Here is a 19,097-nt window from a genome sequence, read left to right as displayed (position 1 = left end):
CCACGAGTTTTCCCCCGCTTCACACAAGCCACCCCACTTGAGCCCGATGTGAAAATGCCTCTACATTAATTACCCCCGATGAGGAGCCCACATTTAAAAAAAAAAAAAAACAAAGAGAGAAATCTCTTTCTTCCTTCCTCCTTGCATGTGATTTGCAAGTGAAGTTCTACAGCTCTCCAGGGATTAAAGAGAGGATGCGAAGCCCGGAAGGTGATCCTCATTTATCATTCTTCTTCTTTCTTCCAATGTACATTTCTATATTTTCTTCTTTTCACATCTAAACCTTGAAACCCCATTCTCTTCTTCTCTTTTTCCTTCTTATTTTCTTCTTCCCTTAACTTAAATCCACTCGAGCCCCAAAGCCCTTCAAGTCATAGCCGTACGGCCCTCCAAACCCTTTTCTCCTTCCTTTTCTTCTCTTTTCCCCTTCGTTTCCAAGACAACTAACCACTTGCTCTAAAACCCTGAACTGATAGAGCATGGCAAATCAATCCCTTTATCTCATAGCCCAATTCAGGCCCTCGGCCGAACCCCCTTCATGTGCCCCACTTCACATGAGTCATGCCTCAAATTTCCATTGAGAAGCTAGGTAGGGCAGCAGCAAAGTTATTTATACATGCCAACATACCCCCTAACGCGGCCAATTCTCTATATTGGCAAGTGGTAATTGATACAACAACAGAAGCAAGTGAAGGAATTAAAGCTCTCACAGCTAGGGAGATTAGGGGGAAATGGGTAGATGCAAAGTAAACCCATATGGCAGGCCAGATGATGCATGATCATGTGCGATGGTTGGACTGGCCCAACCAGACGCAACATGATCAACTTTATGGTGTATTACCACTTGGGAACGATGTACCATAAGTTAATTGATGCATCAGATGAAAGAAAAGTATACTACTTATATTTTTTTCCCTAATGGATAAAATGGTGGATGAGATTAGAGAGGAGAATATGATGCAGATTGTTACAGATAACGAAGCAACATATAAGGCTGCAGGACAAAAGTTGATAATCTTATATTGAAAGATATTGAGAAGAAGAAGAGTGTTAAGGAAATGGTCGAAAGGGCAAGAGAAGTGATGACATTTATTCACAATCAGAACCAAGTTGTTGCAATAACGAGGAGGTTTACGAAGGGAAGATAGTTGTTTGGGCCTTCGGCGACTAGATTTGCAACTAACTTTATAGCCCTAGAGAGTTTGTACCAGCATGGGGGGAGTTGAGTGAGATGTTCGCTTCCCGAGATTAGCTCAACACAAAACACGATAAGAAGAATCAAGGACACCGGTTGAGGTTGTGACAACCATAAGGGACAACAAATATTGAAAACATGTCCAAAAAATTCTAAAGGTGATAAAGCCACTAATGAGGGTACTCCGTCTTGTTGAAACCAACGAAGCACCTAGCATGGGCTTCCTCTACGATGCCATGTATAAGGCAAAGCTGGCAATTCAATGTGATTGTCCAAACTCAGAGGTCTACTGGAAGATGATTGACAAGAGATAGACAAGACAACTCCATCGCGAATTTCATTAAGCAGGTTACTATCTAAATCATAGATACAAATATGCCCAATCATTAGTTGCGGATGATGAGGTTCGTGTCGGGCTAAAGAATGTGATAAAAAGAATAGAGCCTAACTTAAATATGCAAATAAATGCGTTGAATAAATTAAATACATATGAAAATCACCAAGGTAGCTTTGAAGATACTCTTGCACAACATGCAGTATCTTGGTTGTCACTTGCCTAATGGTGGATGAATTTCAGAGAGATTGTGAAAGCTCTCCAAAAAATTGTAGTAAAGAGTTTTGAGTCAGACAATATCTTCTACCTGCAAAAGGAACTGGAGTTGTTTTGCACTTATTCATTTAAATAATAGGAATAGATTGCCAACTAGGACGTTGGATAGACTTGTCTTCATGCACTACAACATAAGGCTAAAAATGTGGTGACATCATAGGAGCATTATTGCAGCAACCACCGGTGACACAGACTATTGTCCAATAAACTTGGACAATATTTATGAGGAAGATGACCCACTTTTACCTTGGTTGAAGGCAATATAAAAACAAATAGAAGAGGATAGTGAAGAATTGGAAGTGAATAACCCAATAATACGCATGACACAGCAGGAGAGTCATGCAGCTGTGTTGGACCCAGAAAAGGGCAGATTTCATGCAAAGTCCAGCTCAACAGAAGAGTACGAGCAGTAATAGCAGCAAGACCGAGACGAATGATCATGGTAGTGATGGTGATGATGCACTTGATGTTATTCACACTTATGGTGTTGCTCGGCACACCGCCATACGGCCGTTTACAAATAGCTAGATCGGTGAGCATTGACAGGGTACGCGAGGTCAAACTTATGAGTCTACTGAGTCACGATACAGACTGTGGGAAGAGGTTGGCTCCAGTGGTGCACCACCAGGAGGTCCGGAACATTAGTAACAGGCTTATGGTCCCAAGTATTATAGATATTTTTACAGCCATGGGATTATACAGATCCTATTCCATCACATTCATGTTTGAGTAGTCCTCCTGATCCACATGTTCCATATGATTACAAATATCCAGATCCAAATCCAAATCCAAGTTATTCACAATAGCCTGAGTACGGGCACCAGTATGACTATTCGACGAGCACTTGTGAATATCCTAACTCGGGGTCGAAGTCCTTGCCTAGTCAGGATCAATCGCCCTCTAGTTTTGTTGACCTAATATTTCCCTCTGACACGGGATATTATGGATATACAGCACCTACTCTACAACCGCAACCTGTTGATGACAAGGACGTGGAGGTCGAGCAACCACAACAAAGCAAATTTTCATTTTGGTGGTGACTCGAGAGTTTTATTAAGATAAGTATATTTTTTAAAACATTATTTATATTTATGTATTTCTATACCCGTTACACACACATTCACCAAGCACACACTAGACACTGCCAAACGTGTGCATAAAATAACTCCCCTAACAACCAATCAAGTAATCCTTGATTGAGTTGCAGGGGAGAAAATCAAACACTACTATTTTTTCTTTTTATATCTTGAGGGTGACAGGACATGAATTACAGGAGAGGAGAAATCTCTAGCATGTTCAAGACTTTAAATAGAATAAAGTAAACATTGTGATTTATGCAAGTCCTCACCTCACACTCCTCAAGGACAGGTATGTAATGAAGAATTGTTGAGTTAGTCCTACACATGCGAGATATTTTGGTATTAAATTCATTCTAATATATCTATAGTTGGTATTAGATAGTTAGAAAATTAAATCTATGAGTTTTGCAGTCAACTCTAGGCTGTCAGGTTCATAAATTCATCAAACAACCCAATACATCTTTCTCACCAAAGAGTGCCGCCATAAACACGTTCAAATTTATAAATGAATGCATATATGGAATATTTAGAATTTTCTAGATTTAATAGATATTTTTTCGGATTTTTTTAGAACCAAAAAATAAAAATAAAAATAAAAAATCCGACCGTTACAGGGGACGTATCGGCCGTTACGGCCCGTAACCGTATCAGGAACGGTGGGCACCATTACACCCATCATAACCGTAACAGTACACCTTGCTTGATACCCTCTAAGTGAATAACCTTGAGGTCAAGGGCTCAATCATGCACAAACACACACCGACAAAAACAAAAAGGGCATCAAGCATCCAAGCAGTATCCAGTGCTAATACTAGTCCCATGTTAAGTTCTACATAACGAATACAAAGAGGTGTCCCACATACCAAGAACTGATATGAACCCCAATTAGTTGGGATAAGTCTTAGATGACAATGATGATGATGATGATCTAGTATCAAACTATTAAGATGGACATCATGGGCTGATGATGACCATCCAATGGTCAGCATCTTGTGTCATATACTAAGCATGTGCAAGTATCAGGATATCATTGGAAGAAAGATAAACAGCTGGAGTCAGAAGCTTTTTATCTCCACTCATATCCCCTAAAGATAATTCACAAAAAGAAGATTCAGAAATTAAGAGGGAAAAAAAAAAAAAACAATGGCAAAATTAGGGATGGGTGACAATGGTTGTTTTGATTCCACAATTTCAAATATCCAGAGAACTGACCAAAAGCAAAACCAATTTCTTCACAAAATAAGGAGTTTTCAAATCCCAATGTCCTAATGGTTCACAGAGGCTTCAAACAATCAGATAGAATTGACTAAAATCTTGAAAAACTGAGATTTTTTTGAGATTTGTTTATCCAAGACATCATACAGATGGATGTCAAATGGATGTCCTTGCCACCAGATGAACTCCAAAGAAAAAGGAAGCTAAGGCCTCCACCCTTGAATATAAGATCTAGCCAATCACATCCACTAAAAAAGTGTACAAGCACAAAGCCCTATAAGAATTCAAAAACCCAACATTCTGATACCATGTGAAACACAGAGAATTGAAGTATTCTAGATAACGAGTGCAGGTGATGGTACAACATCCATGAAATCAAGGGAGATCTGCAAAAAGCAGACAGAATGAACCAGTTGAAGCAAAGCAATAAATGCACTGTGGGCACTTGTAAGTTCAGGCTTACACTAATATTTAAAGAAATTGCATATGGACAACAGAAGTGTTGTATGGTCTACTGAAATAAGATGGCAATAACTAGTTTGTATAATCTAGTAAGCATTATCTATGGGGCAAGCTTACCAAGCCACCAGAGGGCAACAAGCGTGAATAATCCAACATATCCAAATAACTTTTGCACATCAATCTTCTCTCCTCCCTCTCCACAGAACTTTTTGAGTAGCACTGCAACATGATGATTTTATGATCAATTTTTAGCATTATAATCCATTAAGATTGCATGTGGACGTGCTACCAAATCGACTGCAATTAATATAAGTGGGAATAACAAAAAAATGCAAATTTCTTCCCTTAGCACTCAAACCAAGGGTCTATGATCCAAATTGCAGTTATGTTAGTTTCAAATTGGACTTGAAAGAAATGTAAGTGCAATTTGAGGATATTTCATCATCATGGATGCTAGGAAACAGCATTAGCATACGTCGTTTCCTCTTGATTAAATTGAGTGCTCAAATTTAATTCACTTGTGCGTCCAAACTCAGCCTTAACTATGGGAGGTTAGAAAGGGGAAAAATGAACTGTAATACGAGGCAGGGATAACATCCAACCAGTAAATAGACCATATGACATTGCGGAGAGAAGGCCAAACAGATCTCCAACAAGAGAACGTTTTCCACTTCTGCACAAAATTTCAAATGTAACAATCAAAAAAATGAAGGAAAAGAAAAAAGAACATAATAAATTAGAGTTTCATTGAGCCCACATCATCCACATAAACCTCTAGACATGGCGACAGGAGCTAACTGGCATGTGAGTGGGACATCTGAGCCATGCACTAGTGGGACAGCCACGTAGATGACATGGTTAAAACTGCAGGCAGGTCAACTATCAAACCATATATGAAAAAAATGAACAGTTGGACAATTTTACAGAAATTGTCTCCACATGCAAATTTACGTTTGTGGTTAGCTGATTAATAGACCTGCCTGATTTTTGGCCCAGGTTGGTGATCTGCATGTGGTAGAGGCATGTGTGGGTTTAGCAACCTCTTTTTTTCTTTTTTTGAAAGAAGGGTTTCACAAACTTGTTAAACTAAAGTGGAACAGAACTATGAAAAATATATATATTTTTTTAACATTATTCTGCATGAATAATATACACTAGCTGATATTTTGTTATATTTTGAGCATCTAGAAATGGAAGAGGCCTGCTTGTAGACATCCTGAAGTTGATAATAGCATACAGAATCAGCTGAGATCATGTAAAGAAAACATACCCAGGAGAGCTTATCTGCAATTCATCAGAGGCCCAAGTCTTCCCCAGAGTTGTCATGGCAACACCAGCCATGCTGACAAAAACAGCAACTACTTTCGCTATATTTAGAGAGTCTTGTCCCAGAAGGGCACCAATGAAAAGCGTAAAAAGTCCTGAAGTTGAGGACAGTACTGTCGTGCTAGCAACACTTGTGCGTGCGAGTGCAGCATTTGATAAATACTGTAATCAACAAAAAGAGAACAGTAAGCATTTGGATCCTGTTCCTTTCACAAATTAGGAAGGCAGATTAGTTTATCTATTTTTATCCTTATTTTTCACAAATTAGAAAGGCAGATGAGTTTATCTATTTTTATCCTTCTTTTTCACAAATTAGAAAGGCAGATGAGTTTATCTATTTTTATTCTTATTTTTTGTTGTTGTTATTATTATTATTATTATTATCATATCATTATTTTGTGTGTGGATAAGTGGGTCTAATGGGAAATGGATGCATAAATCAAGTATTTTAAAGAAATTTCAATATTTGATCACAAAATATAGACAATAGGGTCAAGTGTAGAGCTTAAAATGTATCAGGACAATAAAATAAAAAATAAAAAAATAAACCAGTAAATCTATGATATAAAAGCAAAACAGATCAATTTGAGAAAAACTAATTTCAAATGACATTTTGCATGCATTATTGCAATTCCCATGGCAATAAATGGCAGACATATCCAGTACCCCATCTGCTCATCCACCGGGGCCCCTCATAGGGGTCATGACTCATGAGTGACCAAAAGAATATGTTGGCCAGGCAATTCTAACCACTTGATTTGGGGAAATAAACACAACCACCACCCATTCCTGGGCACTCAGTGCTGGTTGAGACTTGAGAGGTTAGGATGACGTAAACGGCCTAACTTTGGACCATGGAACATGTATGTTTGGGCCTGATGGATGAGTCGTCCAAATCTTGTACACCTTTATCCTGGGCATGCATAGGAACTCGAATGCAATAATATGTGAAAGAAATCATGTGCAATGATTGTAACAGATCAAAAATTCTCTAAGCGCTCTGGCTTTCCATACATGTGTGACCAGCTGACCGTACGCTTCGTGTGTGCATGCTCCAGATTCCCGTGCGACCACACCCTCTGTACGTGCACTCCGGCTTCCTGTGTGTGTGCAACCGCACTTCTCATACGTGTGCATCAGCTTCCCGCCTGTCTGTGACCGCATTCTACGTGCATGTGTCCCGACTTCCCACGCATATGCGACCGTGTTCCCATGTGTGTGTGTCCATACCCCCATGCGTACGTGTCCATACCTCCGAGAGTATGTGAGTGGCCCTTTGTACATGCATGTACGATTGCGCCCCCGCACCGCACAACGTAGCGCACGTGCGAACACGCACAAGCGAGCGCACACCCATCCATGTACATGAGCACCAAAATAGAGAAACCCCACACCCTCACACCCTTGAGTGGGGTTGGACCCAAACTCAAGCCCATATGGACCCAAACCCATAGCCCATTACAACACATTCCACTATCTCTCTTACCTCACATTCCACTCACCTTACCTCACATTCCACTACCTCCTCCACTCACTCTCTCTCCTTCCACTCACCCTACATGACACCTCACCCCCATTCACTCTCTCCTCATGACACCTCGCTCATAGTTCGCTACCTCACCCCACACCCCCCATTTCAACCAATGCATGCACTCCACAATTCCTAACCCAAGTTAGTTTAACTAGGCTAAACCCCACCCTAGTTAGGTTTCTACCCTAAAGGAAGTTAGTTGCTGGAGAAATTCAACAAGAAAATGAGAAGAGAAGGAAAGATAGAAAGAAAAGAAAAGAAAAGAAAGAAATGAAGAAAAAGGAGAGAGAAGAAGAGGAAAAGAGAGAAGGGAAAAAGAAAGACAGAAAATAAGATTTTGGGAGATTGGAGGGGCATGTTGCTGGAATATTGGGGGCTTGGTAGGCCATCAAGGTGGGCCAAGGGCTTTGATCGGTTCCAATCGGATGGGAGAACACCACACAACTGGATTGGTAGGTCACCTTGCACCTCCTTCATTTTCTTTAATTTTCCTTCATTTTATGTACTTAGGATGGCCCACTTGATGCATAGGTTGTTTTGGCCATCCAGTCATTGGTAGATCCCCTCTTGGATCAGCCCATTTGATGTAAAAGATGATCCGGCCATCCATCCGCTTGGTGGACCCACAATGGATTGAGCCACTTTGACATATGCGTTTTATTCATGTCGTCAAACCCTGAGACCCACGCACTATCTATGTTTGATCACGATGTACAGCAACATGGACCCCACGTTAAGGCCTACGTGGTGTGTATGTTGTATACATGTTGTCTAAACGTTTTTCAAGCCTATTTAAGGGCATAAGCCCAAATACAAGGCAGGCCCTAACTTTAGGTGGACCACATCTGGAAAGGGTGATCAGTGAACGACCACCATTGGTTTACTTTAGGGTGTGGGACCCACCTTGGTTGGGGCCCACCAAACTATGTGAAATTATAATATATGTATGACCATTAAATCATGTGGATTTGTGATCCTTATGTGGCCACTTTAACCCTATGAACTTGTGATGTATGTGTTGGCACTTAATCCTGTGATCGTATGATGTACGTGTGACCACTTAACCTTGTGAATTTGTGATGCTTGGTGGCCACTTATTTATGTGAACTTGCGATGTGTCTATCATACCCACAACGTCCAACCTGGGGATGTACCTTAGTGTATGTACTATATACGTGTGGTCCCGCCACAAGATCCACTTGTCATATATGTTTATGCAAGTTGCCTAGTCAGTGTAGCCTACTTGAGGTATATGTTATATCTGTGATGTCCTCCTATTTGGTCTTGGGCCAACCTTATGTTTATACGGGGCCCACCACGTGAGGCTTGCAAGCCCGAAACATGATATGTAGAGTAGTTAGTGGAATTTGATGCTTAAGTCACAGTAACAACATGTAGAGTAGTTGCTTAATCTTGTAACCGTTAAGCCTAAGCTAGTTTCCTCAAGCGCGCTCTAACTAAGGCTAAAAGGGCCTAGCCAAACTTAGTCAACGATTCTTAGAGAGTATGCTTGCACATATGGGAAACATACCTATGTGACACGCACTAGATGATGGGCACAATAACCCATGTTTAAGTGTGCTCCTAAGGAAACATTAGACAGATGAAATGTGCACAAATAAAAGGCGTACATAGACTATTGTTCAGGTATACTTGGGTAGCCCATTTGACTTATACAATGTACACCAGCATAGCGTACAAGTAGCCTTGCTCAAGTACTCTAGCAAATATCACTCGTAGTTCGCCAATAGACCCTTGTGTCAAAAGGGTCCGACACGGCATAGTACTATGTTGTAGATGATCGAATACACGGATACACATATTTCATTGTCTCTTGGATTATATTGTAAATTTTGGTGCAATTAGATTTATGTTGTGAATGCTCGAGTAGAAACCATGTATTTCAAATAGGTCATACCTTGATCTTGATTTCTCTTTGATTATGGAGCCTTGATCTCGATTTTCTTTATTTAATGAGCCATATGAGAACATGTGATTTTGCGATATTCGTGTAGCCATTTGACCATGTGAACTCGAGATACTTGTGGGGCCAATTAGCTGACTGAGTTTAGAGTATTTGTTTGACCACTAAACTAGGTGAATTTGTGATACTTGTGAGACTCATTAGCTATGTGAATTTGTGGTATTTGTGTGGGCCACCAAACCATGTGAATTTGTGATATTGGGTGACCCACTCAGCTAGGCAAACTTGTGATGCTATGCAGCCACTAAACCATATGAAATTGTGATAGTGTGTGGCCCACTACACTAGGTGAACCTTTGGCAATGCAACGCCTACTAACATACACGAATGCATGCCCACTAGAGGCTAGACGGACCTCCCAAGCATGGTTTATTACACTTGAAATAGAATTTGGACAAGGGGGCAATAAGTCACTAATGGGAAAATTATGGTCATGTACCTAAAACCCATGTCCAAGTACTCTTCCAAGAAATAATACAATGGGATGTGCTCGAATACTTGAGCACTCATAAACTATTGTTCAGGTGTACTCCTATACCGCATTTATCGCATAAGCCATATATTTGGATTAATATATGTGCGGCCGTAGTCAGGTATTCTATTATATTAGCCCGTAAACTAACCCTTTCATTAAAGTGGTTAGCACAGCAAGCTAATCTTGAATGTACACAGACCTCTCTCAATATTGTGGGTTTTGATGCCCGGACTTGTGTGAAGTTGGCGTTATGTGGAATGTATAAATTCTCTTGTACATGGAATGAAATGGGTTATGATGATGGAAAGAATCCACTGGATGTGTTTCGCTATTCTATGAAGATGGCAAACCCATAGTAGAAATGTGTTTCCTATCTTATACTTGGATTGAAATGGGTAATGATGGTCGATAGAGTCCATTGGATATGTGTGATACCCCGAAAATTTTTGCACTCACGTATGTACGCGAGTACTTATCCTCGTATACATCCCAATTTGAACCCGTACTATTCGGAGAATGACACTTGAATTTGCACTCGCGTACACACACTTGGACCAACTTATGCCCTATAACAACTTTAGAGACCTGACATACCTTCGTATACTCAATCATCCATCAAACCAACTGTTGAAAATACTACCCATCATTAGACTTTGACACCCAACCGTCCACTTCACTTTTGGACAGCCCGATCATGGTAAAACCAACTTCAGAATCATCACATCTGCTCATGTACATATCCATTTGAAATTCTGACCTGTTCATCTTATCTACCACCATTGTATAAGTTTATCTAACCGTCGAGATCACGATCTAACAAACCCACTCTTGAGTACGAGTTTATACACACCCTGAAATTCATCCCAAGCCTACAGATCATCACTCATCTGTTTGAGCATCGATCCCAACAAGTGAGAATACTCATTTAGCCCTTAATAAGATAATCTACGGTTCACCTTTTATCAAGCCATTCATCATCAGGAGTTTAGCACATAGTCATTAATCATCTTCCGTAGGACCACAGAAGTTCATGTGGTTAAAACTCCTATGTTCTTAATTCATCTCAATAGGAAGGACCCCATGAACATTATAGATGATATGTAAACACTCTTATAGGATTCAAAGATGTCTTCAACAGTAGCCAGCATCCTATACACTCTTCATGTTGTATGGCCTGCTTAAGCTTTGGATCTACCTCATCTTTGTGCCCATACCCTAACTTGACCTGACAAATCTAATGAACAAAGTAGATTTCCCACAAACATCTCGGTGGGGCCCACTACCCCATCAGCCCATCTATTTTAAAAAAAACCTCCAAGCGACAATGTGTGTTGCCATGCAGCACACGTTCAAACTCTCATCCTTACCCCTCCCACAATCCATCCTTGTGAGACCCACTTGTTCATGATCCAGACCGTTCAACATCAATCCAGGAGGATTTCAATGGCAAGCATCTCCCCTTCTGTTTTCCTTTCATTCGGCCTACCCAAACCTTAGATTTGCCTCAGTTTTGAATTCGTGCCCTATCAAGACCTAGCAAACCTAATGAACGGATTGGATCTCTCTCAGATATCACAATAGACCCCACCTAGGTTCACTGTGTCTGAGATAAGTTGTGCAAAACGAGCTCCTCTTACTTCCCCACAAAGCTTCACAATAACTCCAAGCTACAGTAATCGATCTAGACCATCCAATTTTCGGAACCTTCTTACTCTCCGACAACGAGCATTGCTCTAGCTAACTTTAGTTGTTGAAAGCCAATCAAATCCAAGTATTTTCCGCGTTTATCTCCATGCTTTATGTTGCTCAAGCTTGTGACATCGAAAACCTTCCAATCTGCGACCCTCCGACTAAAGCACTTCAAAGCTTCGATCTGAGGTTTCCGCAAGCTTCGTACATTCAATCAAAACCGCCCAGTGCAACTGAGACAACAAGATTCTTCAAGACCTCAAATCCGCCAGCCATTAGAGATCATTGTCTTCCTCACCGTGAAATGTTGACGGCTGATCATGTATAGTCCTCAATCCTTAAATCGAAACCAACAATCGCATGGCCCCATTTGATGAGCAACTAATCACCAAGCCCCAACCAAAATCAAAAAATCCACAAGCCATAGCAAACCAAGAAGTAGCGCCAAAAGCAACCTATTAAACGTGTTACAACCGCAACTCATCGCAACCCATTCAAGTATCCTTGTGTAAACTCGACTCCGAAAACTCTTTAAAATGCTTGCTTACATCTAGAAAACACTGTAGAAAAAACTCTAGAGAGAGAGAGAGATCAGAGGAAGAAATCAGAGAGAGATCAAAAGGATGAAAGAGAGCGAGAGGGAAAAGAGTTCAACAAGTTATTAGAGAGGGAGAGAGAGAGAGAGAGAGAGAGAGAGAGAGAGAGAGACCTAGCGAGTTGTCGAATTGCTAAGTTAGTGGATTCAAGCGTCCGACTGCTGGATGTGATTGTAGGGAAGGAATAGAAGGAAGGAGAAAGATTAGAAGAAGAAAAGAAGAGAAAGAAGAGAAGGCAGAGAAGAAAAGAAGAAGACAGGAGAAACTCGAACTGAGTCGACTTAGCGGGTCGACCCACTGATTTTTGAACCCTGATAGTTTCCAGGGTTGAACCTCATTCCATATGCTCCATCCATCAAGTGAGGTTTTGGTAGTTTTGATTCCAACATAAAAAGTAGTTGTAAAATTATTCCAATGACTTGTTGATTCGACTCGCTGAGTCAACTCACTGAGTCAAAGTGCTAACATGTTAAATCTCGATCTAGGAAAACCAAAAACCCTAGATTAGGTGATGTGTAATTAGTATGTGTGTTTTCATGTAGAAAACCTCACCAATTCACACTAAAACCCTACCAAATCGAATCATGTATAACACGTTCAACTAAGTCTTAGAGAGTCGAACCTTGATTGTTTGCACATGATTTCCAACAATAGATTAGACCCTTGTGCACCTATTTAGGTGGGTGATCCCTCTCATTTTTTTGTAAATTCCAAGTTTACACCAAGACTATGCTTAGTTTCAATTTTCCAAACAATGATTAAGATTGACTTAATTTTGGTTAATGTCATAGAACGATGATGCTTTTAATTAAAGCTCGAGTTACCATGCTTTCTATAAATAGCAATTATCTTGAATTTAGTTTGGATATGATCTTGCTTTTATTTACATTCTTGAGCTATGTGGAATCAATGATATATTATATTGTCGTGCGATTATGTTTAGGTTGTTCATTTATTGTATTTGGATGAGAATTTAACTTGGAATTACGGATACTCTGCCTTGGGTCATTCCCTGCTCTACCCTGGTTTATTACCTAAAAGATCTGCACTAGTGCTCTACCCTAGGTTATTCCCTAAAAGATCTGCATGGGTGCTCTTCCCTACGTCATTCCCTAAAGGATAAGCAAGGGCGCTCTACCCTGGGTTACTCCCTAAAAGATCAGGGCGAGTGCTCTACCCTAGATTACTCATAAAATATCTCAAGAATAAACGTTACTATTTAATTTATATTTCATGAATGGTCATAGCATTTACAATATCCTGCAATCTTAATCTCTCTCTATTTATGTTCCTTAACTGATGCTTCATAATTCTTGTATATGTTGTGATTATATATATTTGGAAATGAATTTGGAAATTTCAAATTTTGGTAATGAAGTGATCCCTTTGGGCCGTTGTGCTCACCCTACTTAATTAATAAACCATTTCAAGTACCAAGCCAAAGAGTTCAAGCATGTAAATTTCTTCACTTAGCACCTTGGATGATTAGGCTTAAATTTATCAAAAAGTTATATTTTGTTCTTTTTATACTTTAGATAGTTCGATTTCAGTTGTTATGGTGAAAGAGTCATGGACACTTGATTTTGAAATTAGAATTTATTTCAATAGAATTCTAATTATTTAAGGATTTGGTTGTGTTTGGTATGGAATGAATGTGTGTATAATGTCAATAATTAAATAATTACAGTTCACGGGCATAGGATTCAGGTTTCGAGTAGCCTACTTGGGTACTAGGATTTTGGGGGCATGACAATATGTTTCACTACTTTACAAATATGGTAACCCTATAGCAGGAATGTGTGTTCTATCTTATACTTGGATTGAAATGGATGGTGGACAGAGTCCATTTGGATATTATTTATTTGTTCTATGAAGATGGTAACATCAATCCAAAAGATTGATTGTTAGAATATTTAAATTCATGTCATTAAACACAACATCATCTTTTTATATGTAACATGTATCACAATATTTCATGCACTTGCATCATATGTTGTGGTGGTAGATGATAGATATATACTTGTAATGGGTGGTTGGATGTGTGTTGGCACTTGTGTTGGGATATGTTTAATGAGAAGAAGTCATCGAGAGAGGGTAGAACCCATGCCTGACTGGAGTTATGAGAATAGCACATCAGGAGGGGGTACAACCCATGCCTACCTAGAGTCGGGCCCAGCTGAGATCCTTCATCAGTTGGTCCGAGTAGGATGCCCTACTATCATGGACGAGTGGTGTTGCCTATGGTTATTTGGTTTATGGTATATGTGCAGTATGTTGAGTATGTGGAGTATGCGGAGGAGTGGTTCCTTACATTCATTTCTGCATTACATTCATGCTCATCTTATTTTACTGCTTTACTTGATACCTTCATTTACCTGATATTTATGATGCTATTCTTAGAATTGTTGTGGTGTAAAGAGGTGTACCTACTGGGCTCTTTTGAGCTCATGCCGGTTGTTTATATTCTTTTCAGGAAACCTTAGCAAGCTGCTTTTGGTGAGCGGGTGCCGAGAACTCCTCATTACATAACTTAGGTTCTCTTTTTATAAATGGAAAGATGTAAATCTAGAATGTATTTTGAGAACAAGATGTAAATTGAATGTTATAAGCAATTGCCATATCTTGGGCCATGTTATCATACCTTGTAAAACTTTGTGATGTATTTGAAATGAAAAGGAGGACACTAATGTTTAACCATATACAAAAAAAAAAAAAAAAAAAAAAGAACAAAAGAAAAAAAAAAAAAAAAGAAGGGGGACACTAATGTGATGTATACAAAACTTTGTGATGTATTTGAAATGAAAAGGGGGACACTAATGTTTAACCATATACAAAAAAAAAAAAAAAAAACCCTCTCTCGTCGCACCCTGAGAGTGGAGTCAGGGGCCCGAGCACCGTTTTCGTGGCGTGACAATGACCATTTCTCAATAAATTGGGTTTACTTTATTGCCCGTAATGGCCTCGTAATGACCTGTAACAGGCCGTAATATATATATATATATATATGAGACACTCAAGTCCAACTAGTTGAAGCTTTCTTAAAGGTATCACAAGCTTATGCTTAGAATCCATGTTGTTTATAATGTTACGAATAGCGAAGCAACTAAAGAGTCACAATGAGATTTGATAGGAAAACACTGCATCAATTGCAGTACCTTACCTCTGTAATAAACCAAATAGGGGCAATATAAAAGCCATATTTAGCAATTTCCCTTGTGGTAAGTGCTCTATCCAGGTCGCCTTTTCGTTTAGCAATCAACGGCTTCCCTTCTTCCTGAGCAGAAAGGTCCTGTTCACTATCTTTTCTAGTTATAGTATCCTGCATTTCCATTTCCAAGATCTTCTGCATCCCATTGCGGTTTATAGGAGACTCAAGCCCAGCAGAAGTCTTGTCAACAGTTTCTGCATTTCTACCACTTTTAGAAGACTGCTTTCTCATTGAATTACATATGCAATCCTTAATGAATGCTAATGGGAGGTAGACTACCATAAGAGAGGCTCCCAAATATGTGATAGCAAATGGCTGTTTGTAATCTGTAAATATACCCTGCGTGACAAAAATTAGCTGAGTCAGCAGCTCGTGTAAGGATAAAAGTTCTATTTATCCATTTACAATTCCAAAACAAAAGAATCACATAAAGTCATAAACCAAATCATGCATATGAGACAAATCTCTGAACATAAAGCATCCACAGACAAACGCAAACTGTTATTCCATTACCTATGCATTTCAGAAGAAAAGTGCCAAGTGTGAGATAATAATGTCATATAGGGCAATTGAGTTCAGAGGACATGGCATATAAAAGAAATGATTTTGACCTGATAGACATACTTTCTAATTACATGTGCTAATGGATCTCAGCTTCCAATGCTGTGATGCAAGTATGGACTTTCCATTAGCATGTGAAAAAATAAGAATCATCATCATAAAATGTAGTTCAATCAACAGTGGCATTTTAAACGATTTTTTAAAGGAATAGTTGATACAAAAAGAGAATGGAATGAAGCTTTATAAGAAGCAGCTGGTGGTTCGGACTTGTATTTTCATGACAAGGCCTCAGTAGAAAAAGATGAAGAGGCTAAGAAACATGCCAATCAAAATGAAAAGACCCCATGGATGAGTACACCACGTAAGAATGCGGCCCAGGCAAGCAAACGACATGGAAAGCCATTTGGAAGATAGGAAGTACAGAATTTTTTTTGGAAATTACAAGATTCCTTTCATTTTTTTTACTTCTTTTTTTTTTTTTTTTCAAATTCATTTTCATTCAATTTGGTAAATGCATATATTTTACAATTGTGTCCACTGATTGTGGAGTTTGATCAAGAACTAAAGCTACCATCATACCACGTGATGAGAAACACACTTCTAAAGATTGAGGTCAAAATGTTGAGCCCATGCTTGAAAAATACAAGAAAGAATGCAAGAAGAAGAGGTACACCATCATGCCTCACAGTTGGACAGATGTAAAGAACCATTCAATAAGGAACTTTTTAGTAAATAGTCCATCTAGCAAAGTCTTTTTAAAGAGTGCCAACACATCAGGCATTGTCAAGAGAATGTTGTGAGCTCATGAGAAGGCTGGTAAACTGTTAATGGAAAGGAGGCAAAACTTGATCTGGTCCTTGTGCAGTGTACACTGCATTTGATTTGGTACTTAAAGATATAAGAAAAACAAGCGTTGAAATCAATTCAATAACGAAGGCAAGAGTAGTAAGAAATTATATCTATGATCATGAAATGGTTTTAAATATGATGCGTAGGTATGTAGGAAAATTTATGTAATTGTGTATGTCATTATATACTCCTGTGGAGCACTATAGGTAAGTTTCTATCAAGTTTGTGTGTGTGTGTGTGCGCGCGCGTGTGTGTGTTAGCTGTTGGGTGCTGCTTGATAAACTGAAAAATAATATCTAAAAATTAATTTAAAGTGCTGAAAACTTAGTGCTAATTGTAATTTTGAAATAATTTTAGATTTTAGTCAAAAAAAAAAAAAAATGAAAAGAAATTTTAATGCACCGCAACTTTCAGCATTCAACCTTCAGCATTAAGTGAAAGGAGGGGAGCTGAAAAAAAGACCCAACCTTCAGCGCTTCATTAAGTTGGATTTGACAAGCAATCTGAATCAGTGAAAATCACTGAAAAATATCAAATTTCGGTGATAAATGCTGAAAATAAGTTTTATCCAACAGCCCCTTAGTCTTTTGGGCTACAACGCACAACATTACACTCCTAAACTTCTCCTCCTCTCTTTCTCTCTCTCCCTCCATCTCACCACTTTCTATTTTCTATCAGAGCATGTTTTCTAATCTAATCGCAGTCTACAATAGTGGGGCCAACTGTTGGCGACATCCGGCCATACAGATGATGTCAGCGAGGTATGGCCAAGTGGACATCTGAAGTGAGGTATTCCATAACAGTGATGGTAGCCCAAACGGCCACCATTGTTACCCTTACAATACAGGCCGCAATGGCTGTTACAATTTTATTTTTTATTTTTTTGAAAAACCTCTTTCGTCCCCATTGCAGGCCGTTATGGGTCAATTTCTTTGTAATGGCTATTACATAACTATTTTAAGATACCTTGATTAGCAAAAAAAAAAAAAGTATGGAATCTGGAAGAGGATTTTAAAGGATTTGTGGTGATTTTTCTGGAATTTTTTGATAAGCTTTTTGGAGTGATTCACACAAAACAGAAAAGTTAGGAAACAGTCTAGATTTCAGTTTTCTGATTGTGTTGTTTTCTTGAGCGATTTTTGGGTAGATTTTTCACATGAATAAGGTGCAGTTGATCATTAGCAACCACCATAAACAAGAATCGTGAAATTCCGTGGAGATTTGATGGTGTTATGATCATTTTTATGAGAAACAGTTGTAATATGACCCTTGTTTTAGATTTTTCTTTTTTTCTTTTTTGCTAAAATTTCCTTGTCTCTTCATCTTCTGATGCTGTGAGGTTTTCAAATAAGTTGGGGATTCATGTTGAGGACAGTGATTATGTAGTTGTTCTCCTTCCGTGCTTTGATGTACAACACACAACTTGTTTGACGTGATGCTTGACCCAACTTGACACGAAAGAGTTCTGCATGCAATGGAGCTTTCCTTTTCCGCTCATTGTTTCTTCCTTTATTAAGCATTTGTTATCAGTTGTGGGTGTAATTCACTCACTGACAATATTACACGCGTCTTCACTTGTCATTGTGGGTGTAGTCCTCTCAACCACTGAGTGTAGTTCACTCACCTATTGTGTAGTGTTGCACATGTCTTTAAGAAGATTTTGCATATGAATGGCGGTTTGTTGGCTTAATGGTTGTCGAGTTTGATTATAGTCTCCTATTTGAAGAGGAGAGTTAATGGACAATGAAAGATCAATCTACAAACAAGCAGCAATTGAAGATCATGTATCCTACCATGTTGTGCTTGAGAGAGATTTGTGGCCCAAGTTGATCATTATCATCTTTTTCAAGTCTTCCAAGCTGAGCATGATCAATATCTATGCTCCAGCCCAAGGGAGAGTGTAGGAAAATATAGGTTACAAACTACAAGTAATTTTGTGTGTTCATATATGTCATCCTATACTCCTATAGAGCAATGTTGTCAAAATCATTATCGTATCGCAAATCATAATAGGGGTTGAATTGTATCGAATCAAAAATCGTAAGAGTTTTTTATGATTTTCTTTAAATTTAAAAAATATATGGAAAATATAAACGAGGAAAAATAGAAAAAATAAAAACTCATCAATCATCCTTTTTCCATCAATATGCAGTTATGCACCAAGTAATACCATGCCATAATAGTGTTAAAGGATTCTCTCTTTCCTTTTTTTGTCTTTTAAAAAATTCTCATTAAAAAACATAAAAGGATCCTTCAATAAATTATGTTCTAGTTACCTTTCTTGAATGTAATAACACGTTGGAAAAGCAACATTTGA

At 38.8% G+C, this 19,097-nt stretch overlaps 1 protein-coding gene across 8 annotated transcripts in view; it reads right to left on the bottom strand.

Annotated features, from left to right (window-relative positions):
* Nucleotides 1–19,097, bottom strand: part of LOC131258381 (uncharacterized vacuolar membrane protein YML018C) — a 68,911-nt gene that overhangs the window by 35,385 nt on the left and 14,429 nt on the right. For 5 of the 8 annotated variants that reach the window (XR_009178080.1, XM_058259673.1, XM_058259676.1 and 2 more), the window contains 4 exons: nt 15,323–15,709; nt 5,832–6,049; nt 5,164–5,234; nt 4,679–4,780 (listed from right to left, as the gene is read on the bottom strand). Coding sequence is in view for 7 of the 8 variants with exons in the window: in XM_058259673.1 (XP_058115656.1) it covers nt 4,679–4,780; nt 5,164–5,234; nt 5,832–6,049; nt 15,323–15,709 (778 nt within the window). In the remaining variant the exon portion in view is untranslated. The remainder of the gene's footprint in view (nt 1–4,678; nt 4,781–5,163; nt 5,235–5,831; nt 6,050–15,322; nt 15,710–19,097) is intronic. The other 3 variants (XM_058259680.1, XM_058259674.1, XM_058259679.1) reach the window with 2 other exon arrangements.

This window comes from Magnolia sinica, chromosome 10 (assembly GCF_029962835.1).
Source record: "Magnolia sinica isolate HGM2019 chromosome 10, MsV1, whole genome shotgun sequence".
Taxonomy (NCBI): Eukaryota; Viridiplantae; Streptophyta; class Magnoliopsida; order Magnoliales; family Magnoliaceae; genus Magnolia; species Magnolia sinica.
The sequence above is the reverse complement of the archived record's forward strand: the minus strand, read 5'-3'. Positions and strand labels throughout refer to the sequence as shown.